The sequence below is a fragment of the Coffea arabica genome, chromosome 2e, assembly GCF_036785885.1.
Source record: "Coffea arabica cultivar ET-39 chromosome 2e, Coffea Arabica ET-39 HiFi, whole genome shotgun sequence".
Taxonomy (NCBI): Eukaryota; Viridiplantae; Streptophyta; class Magnoliopsida; order Gentianales; family Rubiaceae; genus Coffea; species Coffea arabica.
The window spans coordinates 16,252,001-16,272,631 of record NC_092313.1 but is presented as its reverse complement, the minus strand read 5'-3'; the positions used below and the strand labels follow the sequence as shown (position 1 = coordinate 16,272,631).

The 20,631-nt window shown below is 38.4% G+C and overlaps 4 protein-coding genes across 4 annotated transcripts; 2 read left to right on the top strand and 2 right to left on the bottom strand.

Annotated features, from left to right (window-relative positions):
• Nucleotides 1-72: 72 nt before the first annotated feature.
• Nucleotides 73-4,215, top strand: LOC113731252 (bifunctional phosphatase IMPL2, chloroplastic-like). The gene is made up of 10 exons (XM_027256408.2): nucleotides 73-523; nucleotides 613-691; nucleotides 1,062-1,156; nucleotides 1,246-1,295; nucleotides 1,842-1,966; nucleotides 2,115-2,181; nucleotides 3,143-3,232; nucleotides 3,469-3,580; nucleotides 3,679-3,772; nucleotides 3,872-4,215. Exons 1-9 carry the CDS (start codon nucleotides 166-168, stop codon nucleotides 3,747-3,749), a joined length of 1,047 nt encoding a protein of 348 aa, XP_027112209.2. The 5' UTR covers nucleotides 73-165; the 3' UTR covers nucleotides 3,750-3,772; nucleotides 3,872-4,215.
• Nucleotides 4,216-4,708: 493 nt separating this feature from the next.
• Nucleotides 4,709-8,425, bottom strand: LOC140036754 (26S proteasome regulatory subunit 10B homolog A). Its single transcript, XM_072079313.1, has 10 exons — nucleotides 8,226-8,425; nucleotides 7,045-7,164; nucleotides 6,558-6,694; nucleotides 6,306-6,467; nucleotides 6,103-6,189; nucleotides 5,927-6,013; nucleotides 5,671-5,808; nucleotides 5,351-5,542; nucleotides 5,174-5,272; nucleotides 4,709-5,054 (listed from the first exon to the last, which is right to left on the bottom strand). The coding sequence occupies exons 1-10, from the start codon at nucleotides 8,326-8,328 to the stop codon at nucleotides 4,980-4,982; spliced, it is 1,200 nt and encodes a 399-aa protein (XP_071935414.1). The 5' UTR covers nucleotides 8,329-8,425; the 3' UTR covers nucleotides 4,709-4,979.
• Nucleotides 8,426-10,189: 1,764 nt separating this feature from the next.
• Nucleotides 10,190-13,334, top strand: LOC140036753 (probable receptor-like protein kinase At4g39110). Its single transcript, XM_072079312.1, has one exon. The coding sequence runs from the start codon at nucleotides 10,282-10,284 to the stop codon at nucleotides 12,940-12,942; it is 2,661 nt and encodes an 886-aa protein (XP_071935413.1). The 5' UTR covers nucleotides 10,190-10,281; the 3' UTR covers nucleotides 12,943-13,334.
• A 167-nt stretch (nucleotides 13,335-13,501) lies between these two features.
• On the bottom strand, nucleotides 13,502-20,631 carry LOC113731245 (SUMO-activating enzyme subunit 2). Its single transcript, XM_027256398.2, has 11 exons — nucleotides 20,119-20,631; nucleotides 19,901-19,990; nucleotides 18,634-18,717; nucleotides 18,220-18,438; nucleotides 17,685-17,786; nucleotides 16,792-17,250; nucleotides 16,451-16,680; nucleotides 15,802-15,895; nucleotides 15,530-15,712; nucleotides 15,335-15,432; nucleotides 13,502-14,102 (listed from the first exon to the last, which is right to left on the bottom strand). Exons 1-11 carry the CDS (start codon nucleotides 20,149-20,151, stop codon nucleotides 13,748-13,750), a joined length of 1,947 nt encoding a protein of 648 aa, XP_027112199.2. The 5' UTR covers nucleotides 20,152-20,631; the 3' UTR covers nucleotides 13,502-13,747.

Below are 20,631 nucleotides of genomic sequence, written 5' to 3'. Positions count from 1 at the left end.
CAGCAATTGAAACTCAATTGGGAAGCCATGGCATTCGCACATAGACTATATATGTTAATTATTATTATTATGTTGATAAGCTGCTCTGTTTCTCCTTTTCTTCAAAATCAGCTTTCTCCATTTCTCTCAACCTTTTTTTGCCGCCTCTTTAAAGCCCTTATTCACATGCAGCTCCAAATGCTTTCCAACCCTCGGTTCCTTGTTAACCCGAATCGGAACTCTTCTCTCCCTTCTTTCTCTTCTCCTTTCTTTTCTCCTTCCAACAATCTCACCAACTTCTCTTCAATTTTTCGTTCGCCTCCCAATCTACTCTCAGCTTCTCTACAATCCAAAGTCCTCACCTCCGCAAGGATGTCTTCCAAGTCTGCACTTTCCAATAATGCTCAATCTGTTGAGTTAGGGCTCGACGATTGTCAGCTCGATCGCTTCGCAGCTGTTGCTAACCAGCTGGCCGACGCCGCCGGCCAAGTTATCCGCCAGTACTTCCGAAAGAGCTTCGAAATCCTCGATAAAGAGGATTTAAGTCAGTAGTATTCTCCTCCTGATCATTCTCTGCAATTTTTTATTTGCAGCGGGCAGTTAAGATTTGAAGGTTTTTTGTGATACTTTTAGGTCCTGTTACAATTGCTGATCAAGCAGCTGAAGAGGCAATGGTCAGGATTATACAAGAGAACTTTCCTTTCCATGCAATGTATGTTCTCTTAGTTTGGTAGGACATTGCCGGTTGATTTATGGTTTTACTTTTTATCCTTGTTCATACTAGAAATTGGACTGGTACTTTGATTATGAATGGATAAAGTTCCGTATTTAAACTGGATGGAAAACCTGCCTTCCCAAAATAGTCGTGTTTGCTCTCTCGTGAAATAATCATCTCTGGGTTTTTCACGAGTGAATATCCCATTAAAAAAAAGGGAGGAATTTATCGTATTTGGTGTTCTCAATGTCTTGATTTTAATTAACCAAAATAACCCTTGGCAACCAACTTGGATCTTTGATGGTTGTTGTTCGAGGCCTTGTAAAATGTTATTCCCAAAAATTATGTAATGAAATGCTAATTGCAGTTATGGAGAAGAGAAGGGTTGGAGGTGTAAGGAGAAAGTTGCGGACTATGTTTGGGTATTGGATCCAATTGATGGAACAAAGAGCTTCATCACAGGTACTGCTCCTTTTCCCCCTTTTACTGTTGACTATTGTTTTCAACTAATTCAGTTCACTGAGCATATTATTTTTTTGCTTGCAATACAGGAAAACCATTATTTGGGACTCTTATTGCTCTATTATACCAAGGAAAACCGGTATGAGAGATGAGCTATTAACCTCTGTTAATATCTTGTCCATCAGTAACTTGTTAATATGCCATTACCTCAAAAAATACTTTGGTCAATGGCCATGTATCTCGTCTCTTACAAAGCAAGTACATTCTCGGGGAAATTTTCTGGGTAGAATCCAAGACAAATAGTTGAGCAAGAAATTTCTCATCAGGACACCAGAATATAGTCCTGAAACAACTATCATTTTACATGGGGCGAATGAAGACAGCCAATACATTTGTTTACTCTTTTTAGATAGTGAGCTCTATTATCTTTACACCTGACTTTTGTTACTTGTAGAATGCCCAAATACCTGTACATCTACAATGACCTTAGTTCATTAGGACTTCCTGAGTTATTGACTTTGGATTGTACTGCTGTGTAAATTTGTCTAAATTCTTTCTTCTTTTTTTTTTTTTTAGTTGAATCACCTAAGATTGTGCCAAGCAGCCATCATGTTAAAGAGAACTGTGAAGGATAATCATGTTAAAATATAACCAACAAAATATAGACGTCTTCTCTTTCTTTCAGGTTCTTGGCATAATTGATCAGCCTATTTTGAGAGAGAGATGGGTTGGATTAAATGGGAGGAAAACTACTTTAAATGGACAAGATATTTCTACACGTGGCTGTGCAAAACTCTCACAAGCTTATCTGTAGGTTTTATGCATCCGATCATGCTATTTCTCCACTCTTACCTTGTGTTGCATCCATTGTTCTTTCAAAACTTTTTAATTTGTTCCAGCAAACAAATAGGTATTGACCTGAATTTCTGTCTTTAATATTTCCATTATTCTGTCTTAGGTACACAACCAGCCCACATCTATTCAATGGAGATGCTGAGGTGGCTTTTGCTCGAGTCAGGGATAAGGTTCATCCTCTATGTCCAAGAAACATTCAGATAGATGCGTATAAATTTCTATAAACGTTTAAGAATGTTGCGTAACCTGTCATGGTATCAGTTAAGGGTGGTTGCTGTGCATTGCATACATGCACAAGCACAAAAAAAGACAGATGCATATAAATTTCTATAAATGTTTTGAGAATGTTGCTCTACTGTCATGGTATCAGTTACTGGTGGTTGCTGTGTGTTGTATACATGCACAAGCATACTATATGAAGATGCAGCACATGAAAATGGTTAACGATCCAGCTTATGTTTATCTTTGTTTTTCTTCCATGTGTTCTTGAAGATTTTTTGTTCTTAAAACTGTTGCCTTGCATTGCTTTTAGGCTCTTTTGATGGACATGCTTTATTTCCTTACAAGCATCTTAGAGTTGTGCTTCTGTTGTAGTTGATAGATATCCTCTTTCACTTCCTTTGTAAGGCAGTTTGCCGTATATTGGAAAAACCATTGTTCATGGATCTGCTCTACAGCAATTTCCGATTGAAGAAGCCACAGTATGATTTAGATAATAACAAGCCATTAAGGATATTAATCTGTTTCAGATTTATTATGGGAGACTATGTACTAATTGATTTGAGGTTAAAGATGCTTGCTTTCAACAGCTAACTTGGAGTATTTGTAGTCCTCTCTCTCTTTTAGAGAAAGTAAAGATCTAGGATCAAGTGATGATTGAGGACTGTACTACAATACTCTTGGGAAAGTTTATCTTGTGACTCCTCTCCAAAGAAAACTGTGTCCATTGCTTTGAGGTGTATATAGACCTAATATGTATATTTTTAATTGCTTGTGCAGTAGTACATTGAGTTCTCCAAGTATTTATAAGTACAAAATTACATTATTTGTTTGCCTTTTATCTTATTTTCATGTCATGCAGAGATTAAACTCTTTATAGTGAAATTTAATGTGAATGCCTTTCTGGAGCAGGTGAAAGTTCCTTTATATGGTTGCGACTGTTATGCCTATGCCCTATTAGCCACTGGTTTTGTTGATCTCGTGATCGAATCTGGCCTAAAGGTAATTGTACTATTATTTCATGTTTTTCTCTACTGCAAGATTTCTTCTATGAACCACCAATGAAGTATGGATGTTTCTATTCTTGTAATTGAATTTAGAATACCTGCTTTGACATTAAGGTGAAACTCTCTCCGCACTTGGTGTAATTGCTATTGAATTTACCGGTGAGATGTTTCGGCATCTTTAAAGATCTCATTCATCTACTAAATTGACAAAGTTAAAACAATTTTTCTCAGCCTTATGATTTTCTTTCACTCATCCCGGTGATAGAGGGTGCCGGTGGAATTCTAACTGATTGGAAAGGACGTGAACTTGACTGGAAGGCATCTGCTGATTCTCATGCAGGAAGTATGATTTGATAGACATCTGATTTATGATTTTTGTTGCAGTATGTGATGTGACCTCGTAATTGTTAAACAAAATTGCCGCATGTTATATACTGGCAGGTTTTAATGTAGTGGCAGCTGGGGACAAGCAGCTACACCTGCAAGCTCTGGATGCACTACGATGGCCTTAACTTATGCTGAGCGAAAAGGATAGGTAAGACGTGCAAGGCACGTGGCGTTATACACATTTCAGCAAAATTGTTGGCAATTAACTAAGATGAACTCTTATGTTCGCCCTCGCCCTTCCTTTCAGGAATAGGGCCCTATTTGCCAAGGGGGGCCGTTTTATTTCTTTAACGTATTTTGTATTGGTAGAAGATGGCTAAGGCTTTGGTCATTGCAATGGCTATGGCCTGAAGACGGATCATGTAGGGGACCGATCATCTACCGTTCGCGCAGGCCTTCCTTCTGCCAATTGGTAAACATCACGGAGGATGGATAACTCTAGATCTCGTCCTTATTATGCTCAGACGCTGAGCATTAGTAGTAATTGAGCGTGTATCTATCAATGACTCAATATGGCTATGACTTCCAACTGCTTTTGTTCGTCCTCTTGTACCCCGTGCAATTAGTAATAAAAATTGTGAGTTGTGTCAATTTCACTTGCCAAATGGCAATCTTTTTTTAAACCAGTTATCAATGCATCAATGTAGGCAATCTAAGCCAATTATCAGCGCGTGAATGTCACCAACTAAGCGAAAAAGATGCGATACTAATGATCACTATTTTCATGGAATCTCATTGATGTTACTCAAATCTATCTATTAGCCAAATGTGGCCAAACTATGACGTGTTATACAGACCCTCAGATTGTGGATTACTCGTAATTTTACCAGAAAAATAAAAAATCATACCCACACATAACATAATGGTGTATGTTTCTTAACCTTGTTTTTTTAACTCTTTACTAGAGCCTATTTACCTACAATAATACTCGATTTCAATTGCTCAACAATATTCTTCCACCATAGCCAATAAGTTTCCACCTTTTAATCAGAGTGGCCGACCAGCAGCAGGGGACCTCTGGTGGGAAATACCGTTAGATGGAAAATGGGAAAAAAAAAAAAGAAAGAAAGAAAAGAACAACAGAGACTGAAATACAAATTTATATCGTTGGAATCGGAACAAATGACATCTACTCAAATAATTCTTCCAAAATGTTTGAAAGGGCGACATTATGGGTATGCAAATAGGGACAAGCTTCAATTCCACTGACAAATATGCTCCCGCCCGTGCTACCATACAAACAAAGCCAAGTTTTGGTAATCATCCACCGGAGAACAGAACAGGCAGTATGATCACAACAGGAATAACCCACCTGAGCGCCAGAGATACACAAAAGTGAGCATGCCAGTGTGCCCTTAATCTTTTCCAAAATCAGCACTGTAGTGCGCACTTGATTCGAGTTTCTTTGCTTCGTTCAGTTTTCTTACAGCCTGGGAAAAGGAATTACAAAAAATCATCCAAAATGTAAGCAACTATAAACACAATCTCAAACCCGTACCAAGCATTATACAGTAAACAACCTGAGTTCATCAAAGCAAGAGACTTTTACCTTCATGAAATCTTCATGGATGACATAATCACGCTCAGAACGAATTGCTGACATACCAGCTTCTGTGCAAATGTTACGAAGATCAGCCCCATTGAAACCCTGCAAAATAGCAACTGGTTGAAGACTTTGATTGATATTAGGAAAATCAATTGCAGGCAGCATAGAAATCCTTGTTACCTCAGCAAGCTTGACAACAGCCTCATAATCAATTTCACCGTGTTTAGCAATTCCTGCAGCATGGATCTTGAGAATTTCCATCCTTGACTGTTCATTAGGCAATGGTATTTCAATTTTCCTGTCTAGCCGTCCCGGACGAAGAAGAGCCGGGTCCAAAACATCAGGTCTGTTCGTTGCCATAATCATTTTAACCTGCAGAAACAATTTACTTTGAACTACAATCCAGACACCAAAACATACAAAGGAATATGTATTCTGCAAATAAGAACACATCAATCTTTATATCTAACAAGCATTTAATATCAGCATTCCACAAAAACCTTTCCAAGCTGATCAAAACCATCCAGCTGATTAAGCAACTCCATCAGTGTTCTTTGGATTTCACGGTCAGCACTTGTTCCCTCGCTAAAACGGCGCCCACCAATAGCATCAATCTCATCCATAAATATAATACAGGGCTTCAATGAATAAAGGAAAAAAAAAAAAAAGGAAATGTAAGAACATACTTTTGGCAAAACTAAATATCTATCGAGCAGGATATAACAAGTATAAAATCAAGGAGCTTTAAGGCCTTACTTGGTGATCACGGGCGTATCCAAACATTTCCCTTATCAGTCGTGCACTCTCACCGATGTATTTATCAATAATTGCACTAGAAACAACCTGTTCAATAAATACAAATAATATCAATCAACTATGGACCAGAACATTTTTCCACAGCTAGAAAATGATCAAGTTTAGACAAGAAGTACCTTTAGGAAATTGGCGTCTATGTTGCTAGCAATTGCTCTGGCTAATAATGTTTTCCCAGTTCCAGGAGGTCCATAAAGAAGAACACCCTAAATCAAGTGCACTTTAAATTAACATAATCCAGGAGGTCTGCCAGATACCAGCACATATGCGGCCTCATTTAACATGCCGAAGACAACTAAGAATATTTAACACTTACGCTTACCTTAGGAGGTTTAATACCAACTCTAAGAAAGAGTTCAGGATTCATAAGAGGTAATTCTATAGATTCTCTCAACTCTCGAATCTGATCAGAAAGACCACCCACTGCAGAGTAGCTGACATTGCCAGGATCTTCATGAAGCATATTGTATACAACAGGATCAACCTGCCATATACCACAAACCACAGCACATTTCAATTCTTGAAGTACAACCAACAAAACAAAAATTCAATCCTTTAATGTGGTGAAATTTACTTCACGAGGAAGTGCCCGCATTATCGTGAGTGTTGTCATATCAAGTACAACTCTGGTTCCTGCAGTCAGTTTTTCCTTGTCCACTTTATTGCGACAGCCCACTACATACCTTGGGCCACTACTAGCTTTAACAATCACTGCAAAAGTAATATGGCATGAATTAATTCCTCAAACATCATCAAATTCCTTCACAAACCAAAAAAATAAGTAAAAGGCATGTTTAAGTAGGAAATACTCCCACACAAAATTAACTTGGATAGATGAGAAATGATGGTCAAAGTGGCTAGTTAACAAGCAATTTTTCACTATTAAACCATCAATCATACAGACTCCTAACAGAACCCTAGCACCTTATCCTACATAAGTATGCCAAAGAATCTCAATCTCTTAGGCTAATGTTCAAGAACAGTAAGCAACAGATTGGCTGACTAATGCTGTTAATATAACAGCAAAAGAAAGTTAATAAGATAGAAGGAAGAGTACTAACAGCGCTCATTGTCCAGCGGTCTAAGCACCTCCCCTATGATCTGTCCAACACTTTGGAGTGACTTCAAATCATCTTCTGTTTTAGCATATTCCTTTTTTGTAGTACGCAAATTCTCCCTCACTGCAAATACCGATATACAACGTAGTGTCCAGTTTTAAAACACAGTAGGAAACAAGAATTCAAAGCTAATCAAAAGAATTTTAATTGCCAAATAGCATAGATGTACATATATGCCAGACAAATAGATTCTATATAAACATGGATGAAGCAAAGGGTGTCGACACTTGCACAGAAAAAAAGTACAAGATCATGAGCTGGGAATGATGCAAAACAACCACAATAAATGGTTCTAAAAGAAATAATTATTCATAAAGCAGCCATTCATATTCAAGATCTGACGACAGTCACTGGAGCAAAAAATCAAATATGTAATCTTACACACACAAACTTCATAGAAAGAAACACATTTATAATGAGAAAAAGTGAGAAGCAACTATGAACTATCTGGTCCATAAGAACTATTAATGTGTAAGAACTCAAATATCCAACTGCAACAATATGTGGATAGCTTTCGTGGCTATACAAGAAAGCACACGAAGCAATAGACATTTAAGCCAAGTCGATCAGAATACTTGCAGTCACTGAAGATAACGATCAAAATACTAAATAAACAAGAACTTCAACTAAAACGTTAAGCCCTAATCTTTCTTAATTCGGCAATGGCAAAATTATGAAAATAAAAGTAAATATCCATCCCAAACCCAGTTAGCTCTTAAAATCATCTCTTCAATTCCCTCCTAGCTTCATACGAATAAATATCACTTCAAATCCCAACTTCACCCTCTGAGTATCACCGAAAACTAGTTTGTAACTCTAATCTGATAGTTTTCTAGTTGAAAAGATTACGGCATAGGCAATTAATAAAGACATAACCTATCTTATAAAAGGAAACCAATAAATAATATCTCCAAATGTCAGAACAAATGCTAATTTACTAGAAATAAGTATAAATCTAGGTCCAGACCTTCAAAAACAGTCAAGAAGATCCAAATATATTTGCATTCCAGAAATTCGTACCAAAAGCCGAAGTGAGGTAGGTCTAGTGATTAATAACTAAATCCCTTGGAATTGGAATAGAATTATTAAGAACATAAGAGAGGAATAGGGTTTTGAGACGTTACCTGTTCGAACTCGGGATTCTAGCTCCTTGTGTTGGAGCAATTTCTTCCGGTACTCGGCGCTGGCCGTCTTGCGCCGGACGGCATCTTCGGTTTCACCTGACATCGGATTATTGTTAGGGTGATCTGGATACTTTACTTCTCTCGACTTGCCGGCCAAGCAAGGTTCTGATTTCACACAGAGAAGAAAGAAAATAAAATTTAAGGAGAGAGTCACTTGAACGGTTGGATTTATAGCAGAGCAATTGTCTGTGGAAAAAATGACAGACTTTGGGCCTTAAGGCAGGATGGGCCAACAAGTGCTGCGTTAAATATTTGCAATTCTGCAGCCGTAGTGGATTTCTGATCTGGCCCAACAAGTTTTTTTTATTATTTATTATTTTTTCGCGCCCTGCCACAATTTTTCAAATTGATAGTAGTCCCTTTTTTTAAACAATTATTAATAATACTAAAAGTTGCAAGATTTTATGAATTTCTTTGCAAATGCCTGCCACAATTTTTCAAATTAATCGAGTACTAAAAGTTACAAAATCTTTATGGATTTCTTTGTAAATGTTTGGAGGATTAAAAGATGAACCAAATTATTCAATACTTGATTTGAGGCTTGATAAGAGTTCGTTTGAATTTTAATTCTTCAACCAGTCAAAAGTCACGTTTGAATAGTATTTTATGTACAATAACTCTTAAATTCAATAATGAAAAATTCGTTTGAATTTGATTCAGCAAATAAATAAAATAAATTTGAACAAAATTTTAAAATCATTAAAATAATTAAACAAATTTGAATATTATGGTGTTCGACTCCTAAAAGCACAAGGCACATTCCCTGATTATGTTTAAAAGTTAGAAATCAGAGAGTGGGTGAGCCGTTAAATCACAAATCTACCCTTCCCCGGTGACATATCTTCTTGGAAAGTAAATGTAACTTTAGCCTTGGTACATGGACAGTGTCATAATTTTCAGTGCAAAAAAAAAAAAAAAGAATGAATGAACTTTTCTATAACACGTGCTGCATGCGTGATGCATGGTTTTTAAGTATTGCATTGGAAAATGTTTTCAGCCACAGCAGAGCTGTGTGCTCCATTGATAAAGCGATCCAACGCGTAGCTCGCGGAAAGCGTTAATCAGTGAGACTAACATTTTCCAATATATATATATATTGGAAAATATATAATATTTTTAACATATATATAATATATATATATATATATATATATATATAATATAATGGTCACTGCAGGTAATTTCTTTTAGTAGGCTATCTTCACAAAACTGTTAAAAGAGCGTTTGGATCTGAAATTATTTGAAATATTATTTAAAATAATTACTGTAATATTTTTTTTGATATGATATATGTGAAATAAAAATATAATTAAATAGATTTAAACAATATGTTAAAAATTATGCTCGTAATGCAAGTAAATAATGAATTTTTGTGCAACGCATGAAAGGAGCTTGGATGTGGGGGAAAAAGTTAAACTGAAGTTAAAGCAAAAAGAAAACACTTACAACCAAAATGAAATGCAGTACATGGAGTTCTGTATTGTTTAAATATGGTGGCTCTTAGTTGTAAGTTGTAGTTGAAAACATGGAAATTTGTCAAATCATGAATACAGCTTAATTGAAAAGCTCAAAACGAGTCCCCAAGGAAAAGAGAAGAATAGCGCATATGAGAACACAATAAATAAAGACAACAGAAAAGCAAAAGGAATTACTGCTACTGCTAAGAAAGAAAGGGCGTTTTGAGTTTTGACCGAGGATCTATGGCTGAAGTTACAAGGTTGGTCTAGGCGCCTACATTCATAACAGAAATTCAATTACTGATCTTCCCACCTTACATCCATGGCCGAAAATATTGGCAAACCAAAAATAGAATTCAAGCAATAAAATTGACTCCGACCACTTATCCACACAAAAAGGAAAAAAAAAAAAAAGAAGAAATATTGAAAAGAACAATGGCCTTTTTTTTTTTCTTTACACAGTAAGTAAACCCCTTTTTTTTCTCTCGTCCTTAGTAATTCCACATCTCGTTTCATCCTCCTAAGGAGGGAGGTTCGAGATGGAAACAATGCCCGGGGGAAAACCCAAATTCCCATGCTTGTTACCTCCATCGCTGCCTTTTTCCTCAACCATGGCTGTCCTCTTGGTACTTTTCTACCTCTTTCTTGCTAACCCTGTTGATGTCTCAGCTCAAGCCACCCCTGGTGCAGCTGCAAAACCTGGTTCCTTCACCCCACAAGACAACTATCTTATAGATTGTGGTGCCTCCTCCAGAAGTACCCTTCCTGATAGAAGGATTTTTTTACCTGATCAAGAAACGGGAAATTTACTGTCCTCCAAGGGACGTGACATCCAAGTCTCCGTGCCGTCTGCTGATAATGTTTCTCTTCCCATCTATCTATCAGCCAGGATATTCGTAGATGAAGCTACATACACGTTTCAAATTGCTAGAGCAGGTTGGCATTGGATCCGTCTTCATTTCTTCCCGCTGGCTAATAATCAATTTAATTTGCAACAGGCAAAGTTCAAGGTTGTTACGGATCAATACGTTCTTGTGTACGATTATCACGTCAATGACACCACGAGTCCTGTTGCCAGAGAGTATCTGGTTAATGTTACCACGGAGCGTTTCGAAATCAAATTCATCCCCGAGAAAGGTTCTGCCGCTTTCATTAATGCCATCGAACTTGTTTCTGCCCCGGACATGTTGATTGGAGATGTTGGCTCAAACTTATTCCCCGTGCAGCAATTCTCTGGGCTATCCCAAATGGCTTACCAGATTATTTATAGGCTCAATGTCGGAGGTCCCCTCATCACTTCACAGAATGATACCCTCGGACGAACATGGTTAAATGATGAACCCTATTTGAAGCCGCCTGCTGCAGGCAAGAGTGTGTCTGTTGCACCCAGTGTAATCACTTATCCCGACGGAGAGTCCCCCTTAATCGCTCCACCTTCAGTTTATGCATCTGCTATGGAAATGTCGTCGGATGCAGGCGTTGCCGCCCCAAATTTTAACGTGAGTTGGAGCCTGGAAATTGATACTTCCTACTCCTACCTTGTTCGCTTGCATTTCTGCGATATAGTGAGCAAATCACCCAATGATCTCTACTTTAACGTGTACATCAATGGGAAGATGGGAATTTCGGGGTTAGATTTGTCAACAGTAGCAAACGGTTTGGCATCGGCTTATTACAAGGACTTCGTTGTGAATGCTTCCATCCTGTCCAATCCGCTCACTGTTCAGATTGGTCCAATGAATCAGGACACTGGATCTAAAAATGCTATTCTTAATGGTCTCGAAGTCTTGAGAATGAATAACTCTGTTGGGAGTCTGGATGGGGAATATGGCGTCGATGGCCAAAAGGACAGTGGTCCAAACCGTGGCACCGTAGCTGCAGTTGGGTTTGCAATGATGTTTGGAGCATTTGTAGGTTTGGGTGCAATGGCAGTCAAGTGGCAAAAGAGGCCTCAAGATTGGCAGAAAAGGAATAGCTTTTCATCCTGGTTGCTTCCGCTTCATGCTGGAGATGCAAGCTTTATGTCGAGCAAGACGTCATTGGGGTCTCGTAAGAGTCAATTCTATTCCTCGACAATGGGATTAGGTCGATATTTCTCCTTTGCGGAACTGCAGGATGCTACCAATAATTGGGATCCTAGTGCAATTATTGGTGTTGGTGGCTTTGGGAATGTCTATCTGGCGGAGATTGACGATGGAACCAAAGTTGCTGTGAAGAGAGGTAACCCACATTCTGAACAGGGTATTCACGAGTTCCAGACAGAAATCCAGATGTTGTCCAAGCTTAGACATCGCCATTTGGTGTCTTTGATCGGATACTGCGATGAGAACTCAGAGATGATATTGGTCTACGAGTACATGTTAAACGGGCCTTTCAGGGACCATTTGTATGGAAAGAACTTACCATCTCTATCTTGGAAGCAGAGGCTTGAGATATGCATTGGTGCTGCTCGTGGGCTTCATTACCTCCATACTGGTGCAGCTACAGGGATCATCCATCGTGATGTCAAAACCACCAACATTTTGCTCGATGATGCTTTTGTTGCTAAGATGGCTGATTTTGGGCTATCAAAAGATGCACCTACAACAGAACAGACTCATGTTAGCACTGCTGTGAAAGGAAGCTTTGGCTACCTTGATCCTGAGTACTTCAGGAAGCAGCAGCTCACGGACAAATCAGATGTGTACTCGTTTGGTGTGGTATTGTTGGAGGCCTTGTGTGCCCGCCCTGCCATTAACCCGGCATTGCCAAGAGAACAAGTGAACCTGGCAGAATGGGCCATGCAATGGAAGCGAAAGGGCTTGCTAGACAAGATCATTGATCCAACACTTGCTAACCACATTAATCCCGAGTCGATGAAGAAATTTGGTGAAGCTGCAGAGAAATGCTTGGCAGAATATGGTGTGGATAGGCCCACTATGGGCGATGTCCTGTGGAACTTGGAATATGCATTGCAGCTGCAAGAGGCCTCATCGCAAGGAAAAGCTGAGGAAGAAAACAGGGCAGTTGCAGACTCTCCTGCTGTGGTTGCCCCAGCTCCTGCTCCTGCTCCTGCTCCAGCTCCAGCTCCAGCTCCTGCCTCTGATAGCAGACCTATTGCTTCACCCGAGCAAAGTCAAAACCCTGCCCAAGTCCAAGCCATTGATGAGCACTCAGGAACGGCAATGTTTGCTCAATTTGCTGCTCTCAACGGTCGATAAATGAAAACGAAGACTAAGGTCATTATTCATCGTACAATATATACTAAAGCTAGCTCCCACCTGTAGCTCTGGTGGCTTGACCGTTTATTGTCTATAAAGGATTAATGTAACATATACCCATCCCTTTGTTTTGCAGCTCCTTTACATGTCCAATGACTGCATGGAACATGGGTACACAACTACATGCTAAACCTGTACCCTGATATATCAGGATAAATCGTGCCTGGTTGTTGCTTTTGTCTTTTCCTTCTCTGATTTGCTTCAATATTTTTCGACAAATAACCCCACCACTCCTCACTCTCACCTTCTCTCACGACATAGAATCCCAGAGAGAGTGCTGCTTTTGCAGCTTTTCATTCAATCTAACGTCAGAAACAAGACATTAGGCTTGAAATGTATCTTCACACTCCATTTTATTTGATCTTTTCTCGAGGAACACTTAATTACTACCGTTACATCTGTATCATACATTAGAAGCCCAAATCAATACCGTGAACATAAGAAAAATAATATATAGACCGTAAGCAGGACCACCGACAATTTTCTTTAGAGGCTGAACTGAAGACAATTACTCTGGTATCTGTAACATTCAGAAAAAAGCCCAATAGGTTAAGTTAGAATTTGGATGTCTCGATGCTTAAGATTACAGAGTCAAGTGCACAGTATTGCGCAGCTCCGGTCAAAATTTGACGTTCTAAAACTAACAATGGAAGTTCTAGAGTTACAGCACCAAATGAATTACAGTTCACTATATGGTACTATCAAGTAATGCAAAAACATGCCACTGGAACAAGTCTGGAGATGACTATTGCCCCCTCTTTTTCTTCCTTTCCCCGTTTCCATCAAGCACAACAACAGCCTCACTATCTTCACGATCAATTGCTTTTCTTGGGATTTTAGTCTCATCAATGACACCGGAAAGATCTGAATTGGAAGAATTAGCATTGTCAGGCAACTTTCTTTTCTTCCCAGCAAGACCACTAACTGCTGGAAGTATTTGTAGTTCATCATCTTCTTCAGCCTCCACAGAAACAGTTTCCGACACATTAGATGTACTTGCACCATTTTCTTTTGATGCCTCATCATTCTTCTGAACAAGTGCTTCGGTCAATCCAGATAAAATCATTCCATCAGGTTCCTTTTCCCCATCAAACTCCTCTCTGCAAATATTTAGACATCAATAACATTTCATGAAAAACTTCTCAGCATCAGAACCTAGTAAGAATGAGAGATCCATGCAGGAAATTGTAAAATTGAAGCCCACATTTTGGTATCACGACTCGCTAGAAAAAAAATATATATAGTTCAATATTGGCATAAACACTGAATCACCAGAAGCAACAAAGATAGACTAAGCTACGAGCCAGTGTGTAAAAGTTTACACACAAATGGAGAAAATGGAAAGAAAAAGCTTAATATCTGATTCTTTCTCAAGGCAGGTAAGCTCAAATATTAGGCCCCATTAGAATATTTCATCCAATTTTCATGGAACAACAATGATTTGAAATCTACATTCCCTGATCCTAGTCAACCATGAAATGCACAAGCCAAATGAAACTGGACATCTGCATATGACTGACAGTGCAAATACAGTGCAAATGGTACATCCGCTATTTTTATCAGTACATTTACAATTTGCTCTCCACTTGCTAATGTCCCTGTAGTATCAAATTTTTGTACTGACACATCTAGGTCTATGTCCTAGCAGGCACATAATCTAAGGTTAAAAATGCAACGTCCAAAGGAGATCTAATTTTTCAAATGCTACATGCCTACTGTTGGTCTTGTACTAACTAGCACCAAAATAGTCTTAATCCTCCTCCACCCCCCAAATGACACAAAAGGATAAAAGAATTTTCCTTTGATAACAGGTGCCACGTCCTGTCTGTGACAGATCGTGCACTGCTTGCACATTTAGACGTAATGTCCCATGTATTCTTCATTTGCATAAGCAAGAACTAAACACAATCATTGTCCAACAAGACCTTCATCTTGCAGTAATTAGTCACCAAAAATTCAAAAAAATTTAGTTTAATTGTCTGCTTCATTCTCTGTACATATTAAGCGAAGTGTTGCTTTCCAGAAACATCATAAAAAGCTTACAGTTTAATGACCAACAATCCCGGACACGCAAAACAGTACAACTAAAATTATTAAACAAGGTAAAGCAATAATTTCAACTAAAAGTTCCAGAAAAATATCAAATTGATATAAATTCATTTTCCGTAAAAAAGAATCAGACACAAGAATATAGATAGCTTCACATAACCAGTATAAGGTTACAAAATAAAGAAATAAGCATATCACCATTTACGTCCATCAAATTCTTCAACCCTGCAGGAAAGCAGTGGGAAAGAACGAATTCAAGACAAACAAAGGAACTGAAACAAACCTGTGCTTGATATTGATTGTGCATGTCAATTCTTGTTGAAGGTCCTCAACCATGATTACTGTACCACCAGTGACAGGTGAAGGGAGTTGAGCTAGCACCTATAAAGTGACACAAGCACCATAAGGAAAAATCAACATACAGGATGAACATTCACAAAGTAATATGACATGTAAAACCAGTAGAAAAATGGGATACCTTCTCAAGGTTTGCTGCATAAGTGGTAGCCATATCTTCCTCAAGACCATCACCAACCTCATAAAGAAGGGCGTGTCCATGCATGATCATTGGCTGACTCATGCCAAGCTTAGCCTTAACAATCTTTTCAACAAAGTCCCTCAACTTTGAGCGACTTGTATTAATCTCAAGCGTCAAAGGTGTCTGGTGCATATTTCTTGCTTTACATCAGAAAGGGTTTTCCAACCAAGTAAAAACAAGTGTCTAAGTTCAGAAAAGGACATTTCACAAACCTCAGAACAAACATAGCATGATTTGTTGGGCTCAAATGGCTCCACTGGCATGAGAAGCATCTTTCTTGAAGGATGTTCAAGACAATATGTCATCCTGCACAAGTGCATGTTATAATTCAAAATTACTAGCTACAACTCAAAAGATAATACTTCAGCAAGAGCAGAAAATAGGAATCATAGGAGGGAGACAATAAAGCCAAAGAAAGATAACAGAAAGAAAGGTATCATAGGCTCTATTACTGGTAGGCTTTAGAAAATTGAGCCATTAAAGCCTGGAATATGCATAATGAGTGATGGGTCATTTTTCTCCCAATTTGACAATATGGAATGTGCTTTTTCATAATTTTGAGACGCAAATACTGTCTAAGATATTATACTGTGTCTAGAATTCATAAAACTGCAAGACTAGGCTTTCACTAGCTCTAGAGAAAGATGAGCAAGGTGCAAGAAGCAACACCAAAGAACCTGGATATTTTGTCAAACTGTTTAACACACTTCTGACTTTTCTTTTTCTTTTTTGGTGGCCACAAGGGGAGCGAAGATGGGTGGGAGAGTTGGGCTGGCATGAATTAGCAACATGAGACACAAGCCTCAAATGCAAATTCAAACAAAAAGAGAGTGAAAAGTAGTGGCAAGGAATTCACTCCACCTGTAATTCCTGACATCATCTTGCAACACTTTAATTGCCTCAATCACAATCAACCCAGCAATAACAGCATTAGTTGTTGCAACTGCATGCACAATATTCCCAGCAATACCTTTTGCTTCGAAAAGGCTATGCAAAGGTATCCCAAAAGAAGACGCACGAATATTTGCAGCAGCAGTAACAATTTCTACAGCCAACTGATCATCCTTATCAAAACTTAAGTTTCCAATCTCCTAAATGGACAGAAAGAGAGGATAATGAGCAAAATACTCAAGCTTGACCAAAAATTACAAAAACAAGAACAAAATTTCCCAAAAACATCATGGCAACGTAATATTTCCAACCTTTCCCCTTTTCAAGAAGAACAGTTTTAATGCCTCAAGAAAGACTCTTGAATTTTCTGCCAGGCTCCATACATCTTGGGGATTTTTCAGACCAATAGTTGTCATTGCAGATACTGACAATGGATCAGTAGACACCGGAACTTTATCTAAATTTCCATTTTGTTGAATCACCTCAGCAAGTGCTACATCCTTGATATATATAGGCCTCGGCTTGTTCCGCTTTTTCCACGTATCTTCATTAGACAAAGCAACTTCAATATTATGACCAAAAACATGATCATAAATTCTCCTCCCATACTCCTCAACATCTTCATCCTTTTTGCGTTCAAACACATCTTCTGCAGGTTCAGATGAACCAGATGCATCACTAGAACGTACATTCAGATCATTTTCCTGATTTTTGTCCCCAAAAAGCTTTGCAAAAAGTAAGTCCTTTGCCCATACAATACAGTGAACAAACTGCAATAACAGAACACTATGTAATCCTGTTGTGAATGCAGAGTAAAAGCAAGCGACAACTAAAAGAACTTGTTAGATTCACCTTTTGCTCCCCCAATGAACCATCCCATTTATTAAACACACCAGAGTTTCTATGAGCAAGAGAGAACAGAAAAAAGTAATCTAAAATCTGTCTTGCATCTAAAGTAATCACATTCCACAGTAAGCAATCAAAACCTGCTAAAATTTAATCAAGTGGTAGTTGACAGCATTGTTTAACAGAAAACTTCAACAAAAGTGGAAACCAGCAACTACAGAGCCTCAGATACACAGTTGTTTGCAGACCAGAAACCACTGTAAAAACAAGTCTATACTGAACTGGAGTTTACCAGTGGAATAACAGATACAAAATGAGAAGTAAGGATAAAAGAGACAGGAAGACCAACAAAAATTACCTTTGATGGAGTACTTGTAATAGTACAGACAGGATAGGTCTTAGGAGCTGGTTTAGGCTGGCATTCATAACATTCTGTTCTACCCTTCACATGTACAGTTACCTGAATCAAATCAGATTTGAAAAAAAAATCAGCATAAAGTGCAGAAATGGTACAGACTGGACAAGTTTTAGGAGCTGATTTAGGCTGGCATTCATAACATTCTGTTCTATCCTTACCATGTACATTTACCTGAATCAAATGAGATTAAAAAAATCAACATATAATGCAGCAGTATAAATGCAGAATGTAGAATGCAGCCAGCCTTTTCTGACAGGGAAAAGGTACAATATTTGTAAGATTAAATGCTAAAAGCAGATAGTCAACATAATTAGGAAAATTTGGAAAAGGAAGTTGCAGAGAAACATTTGAAAGGGATTGTGACCATGCGTGTCTATGTAGATCCGCAAGGGCATTATACCAAAGAGGAAGGGGATAACAATGATCAGAAACATTGGATGAAGATGAGTGCCATCCAAAAAGGATATAACATTACCTGCCCTAGGAACCCAGTAGTCCCACTCTCAACCAACGGAACCCCAGCAGCCAGGCAAAGGCGATTCACATGTCGCCTAGCATCCAAATTATCGAGCCCATTCAGAACAACACTGAATCGCTTGAAGAAATCCACATTGAAATCAGGGTCTTTAACGTTTGCATGGTATGGGGTAATGCTAATATTAGGCCTAAACTTTAAAACAGCATCACGAGCAACCTAGGTTGAAATTCAAATATGATTAGGAGCTATACATGGCCGTGATAATAAACAGCTAGCATCCATGTGTGTGTGTGTGTGTGTCTGTCTCTGTGCTCAGCGTATTTGTGTGCTTGTGAGAGAGAGAGAGACAGATCACATATATATGAGTGTGTGTGTAGACGGAGAGAGAATGAGCTGGTAGTCACCACTCACTTTGGCTTTAGATTGCCCAACATGTGATTGCCGAAATAAGAATTGTCTGTTTAGGTTACTCACTTCAATGGTGTCCATGTCAATCTGCAGCTCAATGCATGCCACAGTTAAAGCTTGAGAAAATATTTGACACACATTAAACAGCATTCTAAATTCAACATTCATGATCAGTCCATTAAAGCATAAATTTGACATCAAATCGCAGAAACGCTAAATCAATTCAAAATTAACATGTAATCCAATGAACAACTACTACAGTTTTCTCCACAAGTAGAGCCTGTTAAACTTGATAAGGAGTAACTAGAAAATGATGGCTACAATTAGTTTTTGAAAAAAAAAAAAAAAGGGACCGGAAATGCATGATACAGCAGTATGAAAAAGTATAGTCAACAGCAGAACAACATAGATATGATCAGGTCTAGAGAACATAAACTTAAACAATTAAATAGTTTCTCAAGAACAATATTTCAACAAGAACACCAATATGGAAGATCATGAGAAACCTAACAGACGCCAATAAACTATTCAAATCATACAAAGAGAGCTAGAATCGAATCAGTATTATTTGAACATTGCCGAAGGCGCAGCACTTACCGGTGAACTGTACTGCCCCAATATAGTTATGACGCAATAAAATTGTTTTCTCCAAATCAAATGTACTTCTAAGTATTCATGTAGCTTAAAAATGACGACACTTAATTGATCGATCAGTTCCGTCTCACAAAATCTATTGACAAAAGACTTTGAAATTCAACCCCTTACGTGCATCCATGCTGCATCACCCATGCAAAGATCAATTTGCAAGTCCCTTCTGAGATCACATTGTGATACTTCGAAATTCACAAAAATGTTGCTTTTGAGGCCCTTGAGCGAGAATAAAAACACCAACTCTTTTTATAAAACTACACATCCTGTTTTCGAAGTGTTACTCCATGCTCAATATAAGTTCTTTTTTTCTACTTTCCAACACTAAACGTGGCATACACTCCAGTTTCTCCGTGCTAGCAAACCTTCCAAACGGGTTTGCTCCACAACACCATACTAAAAAGAATATCAAAAATATCCAGTCCCCTTTTCCTTGAACAACCGTTTGGACTCTATATTGCAGTTCTCTAATCCAAAATTATGAAAATAGCAGAAGTACAGACAAATAAGCAACTAAATAACCACATACAGAAAAAAAAAAACCCTAAAAATATGGAAATGGGCTGGAAGAAAAATTTAAAAACAAAAAACTTTCACAATAATAGGGTAGAATTGCACTCACAATATGGATGTCTTGAAATTCAGAAAGAGCAAGAGTTTTGAGAAGCTCACAACCTATTCCACCGGCACCCACCATCAGCACTTTTGAGCCCTAAACCACACCATACAAAAATCTTTATCAAACAGCAAAATCAAGCCTTCACCCAACTGTTTCCTTTTTTTTAAAAAAAAAAAGAAAAAAAACTGCAGAAGACATGCAGTCAACTCACAAATTATTACCTTAATGGCCGATAACTGTTGCTCGGTAGCCATTTCCTCCGAGTGATAATTGCTTCCAATATCTGAGTAGACTTCACATATATGTGCGAAAGCGAGAAAAATAAACAGGGGAAAAGGGGAAGGGGGAGTGGTGGGTATAGTTGTCGGGAACCGAAGACGAAGAAGATGGGGGGATTTGGGGGAAAAGTAGTGTGTGGTCGGGGGGGAATCTGGAGGGGTTTTGGCAAAGTAGGTTCGAGGAAAGGGCGCCAAAACAGAAAAGTCTTCGCTCAGTCTCTTCTCGCTCTTCTTGTACTTGTCTTCGCCAAGTAACCACTATAATCCTCTGCTGCTGCAGTAAAGCAGTGACGTTTTTAGGCTGCTGCGGCCTCTATGAGGAAGCACAGGGTCGGTGATACCGATGAGTCTTTTTAGTTACGGGGAATTCCTGTTTGGCTTGTGACTCATTGACAATAATGTTGTAGGCTGAGCCGACTTCTTTTTTTCCATGTTTCTTGTTTGTGACTATACCGT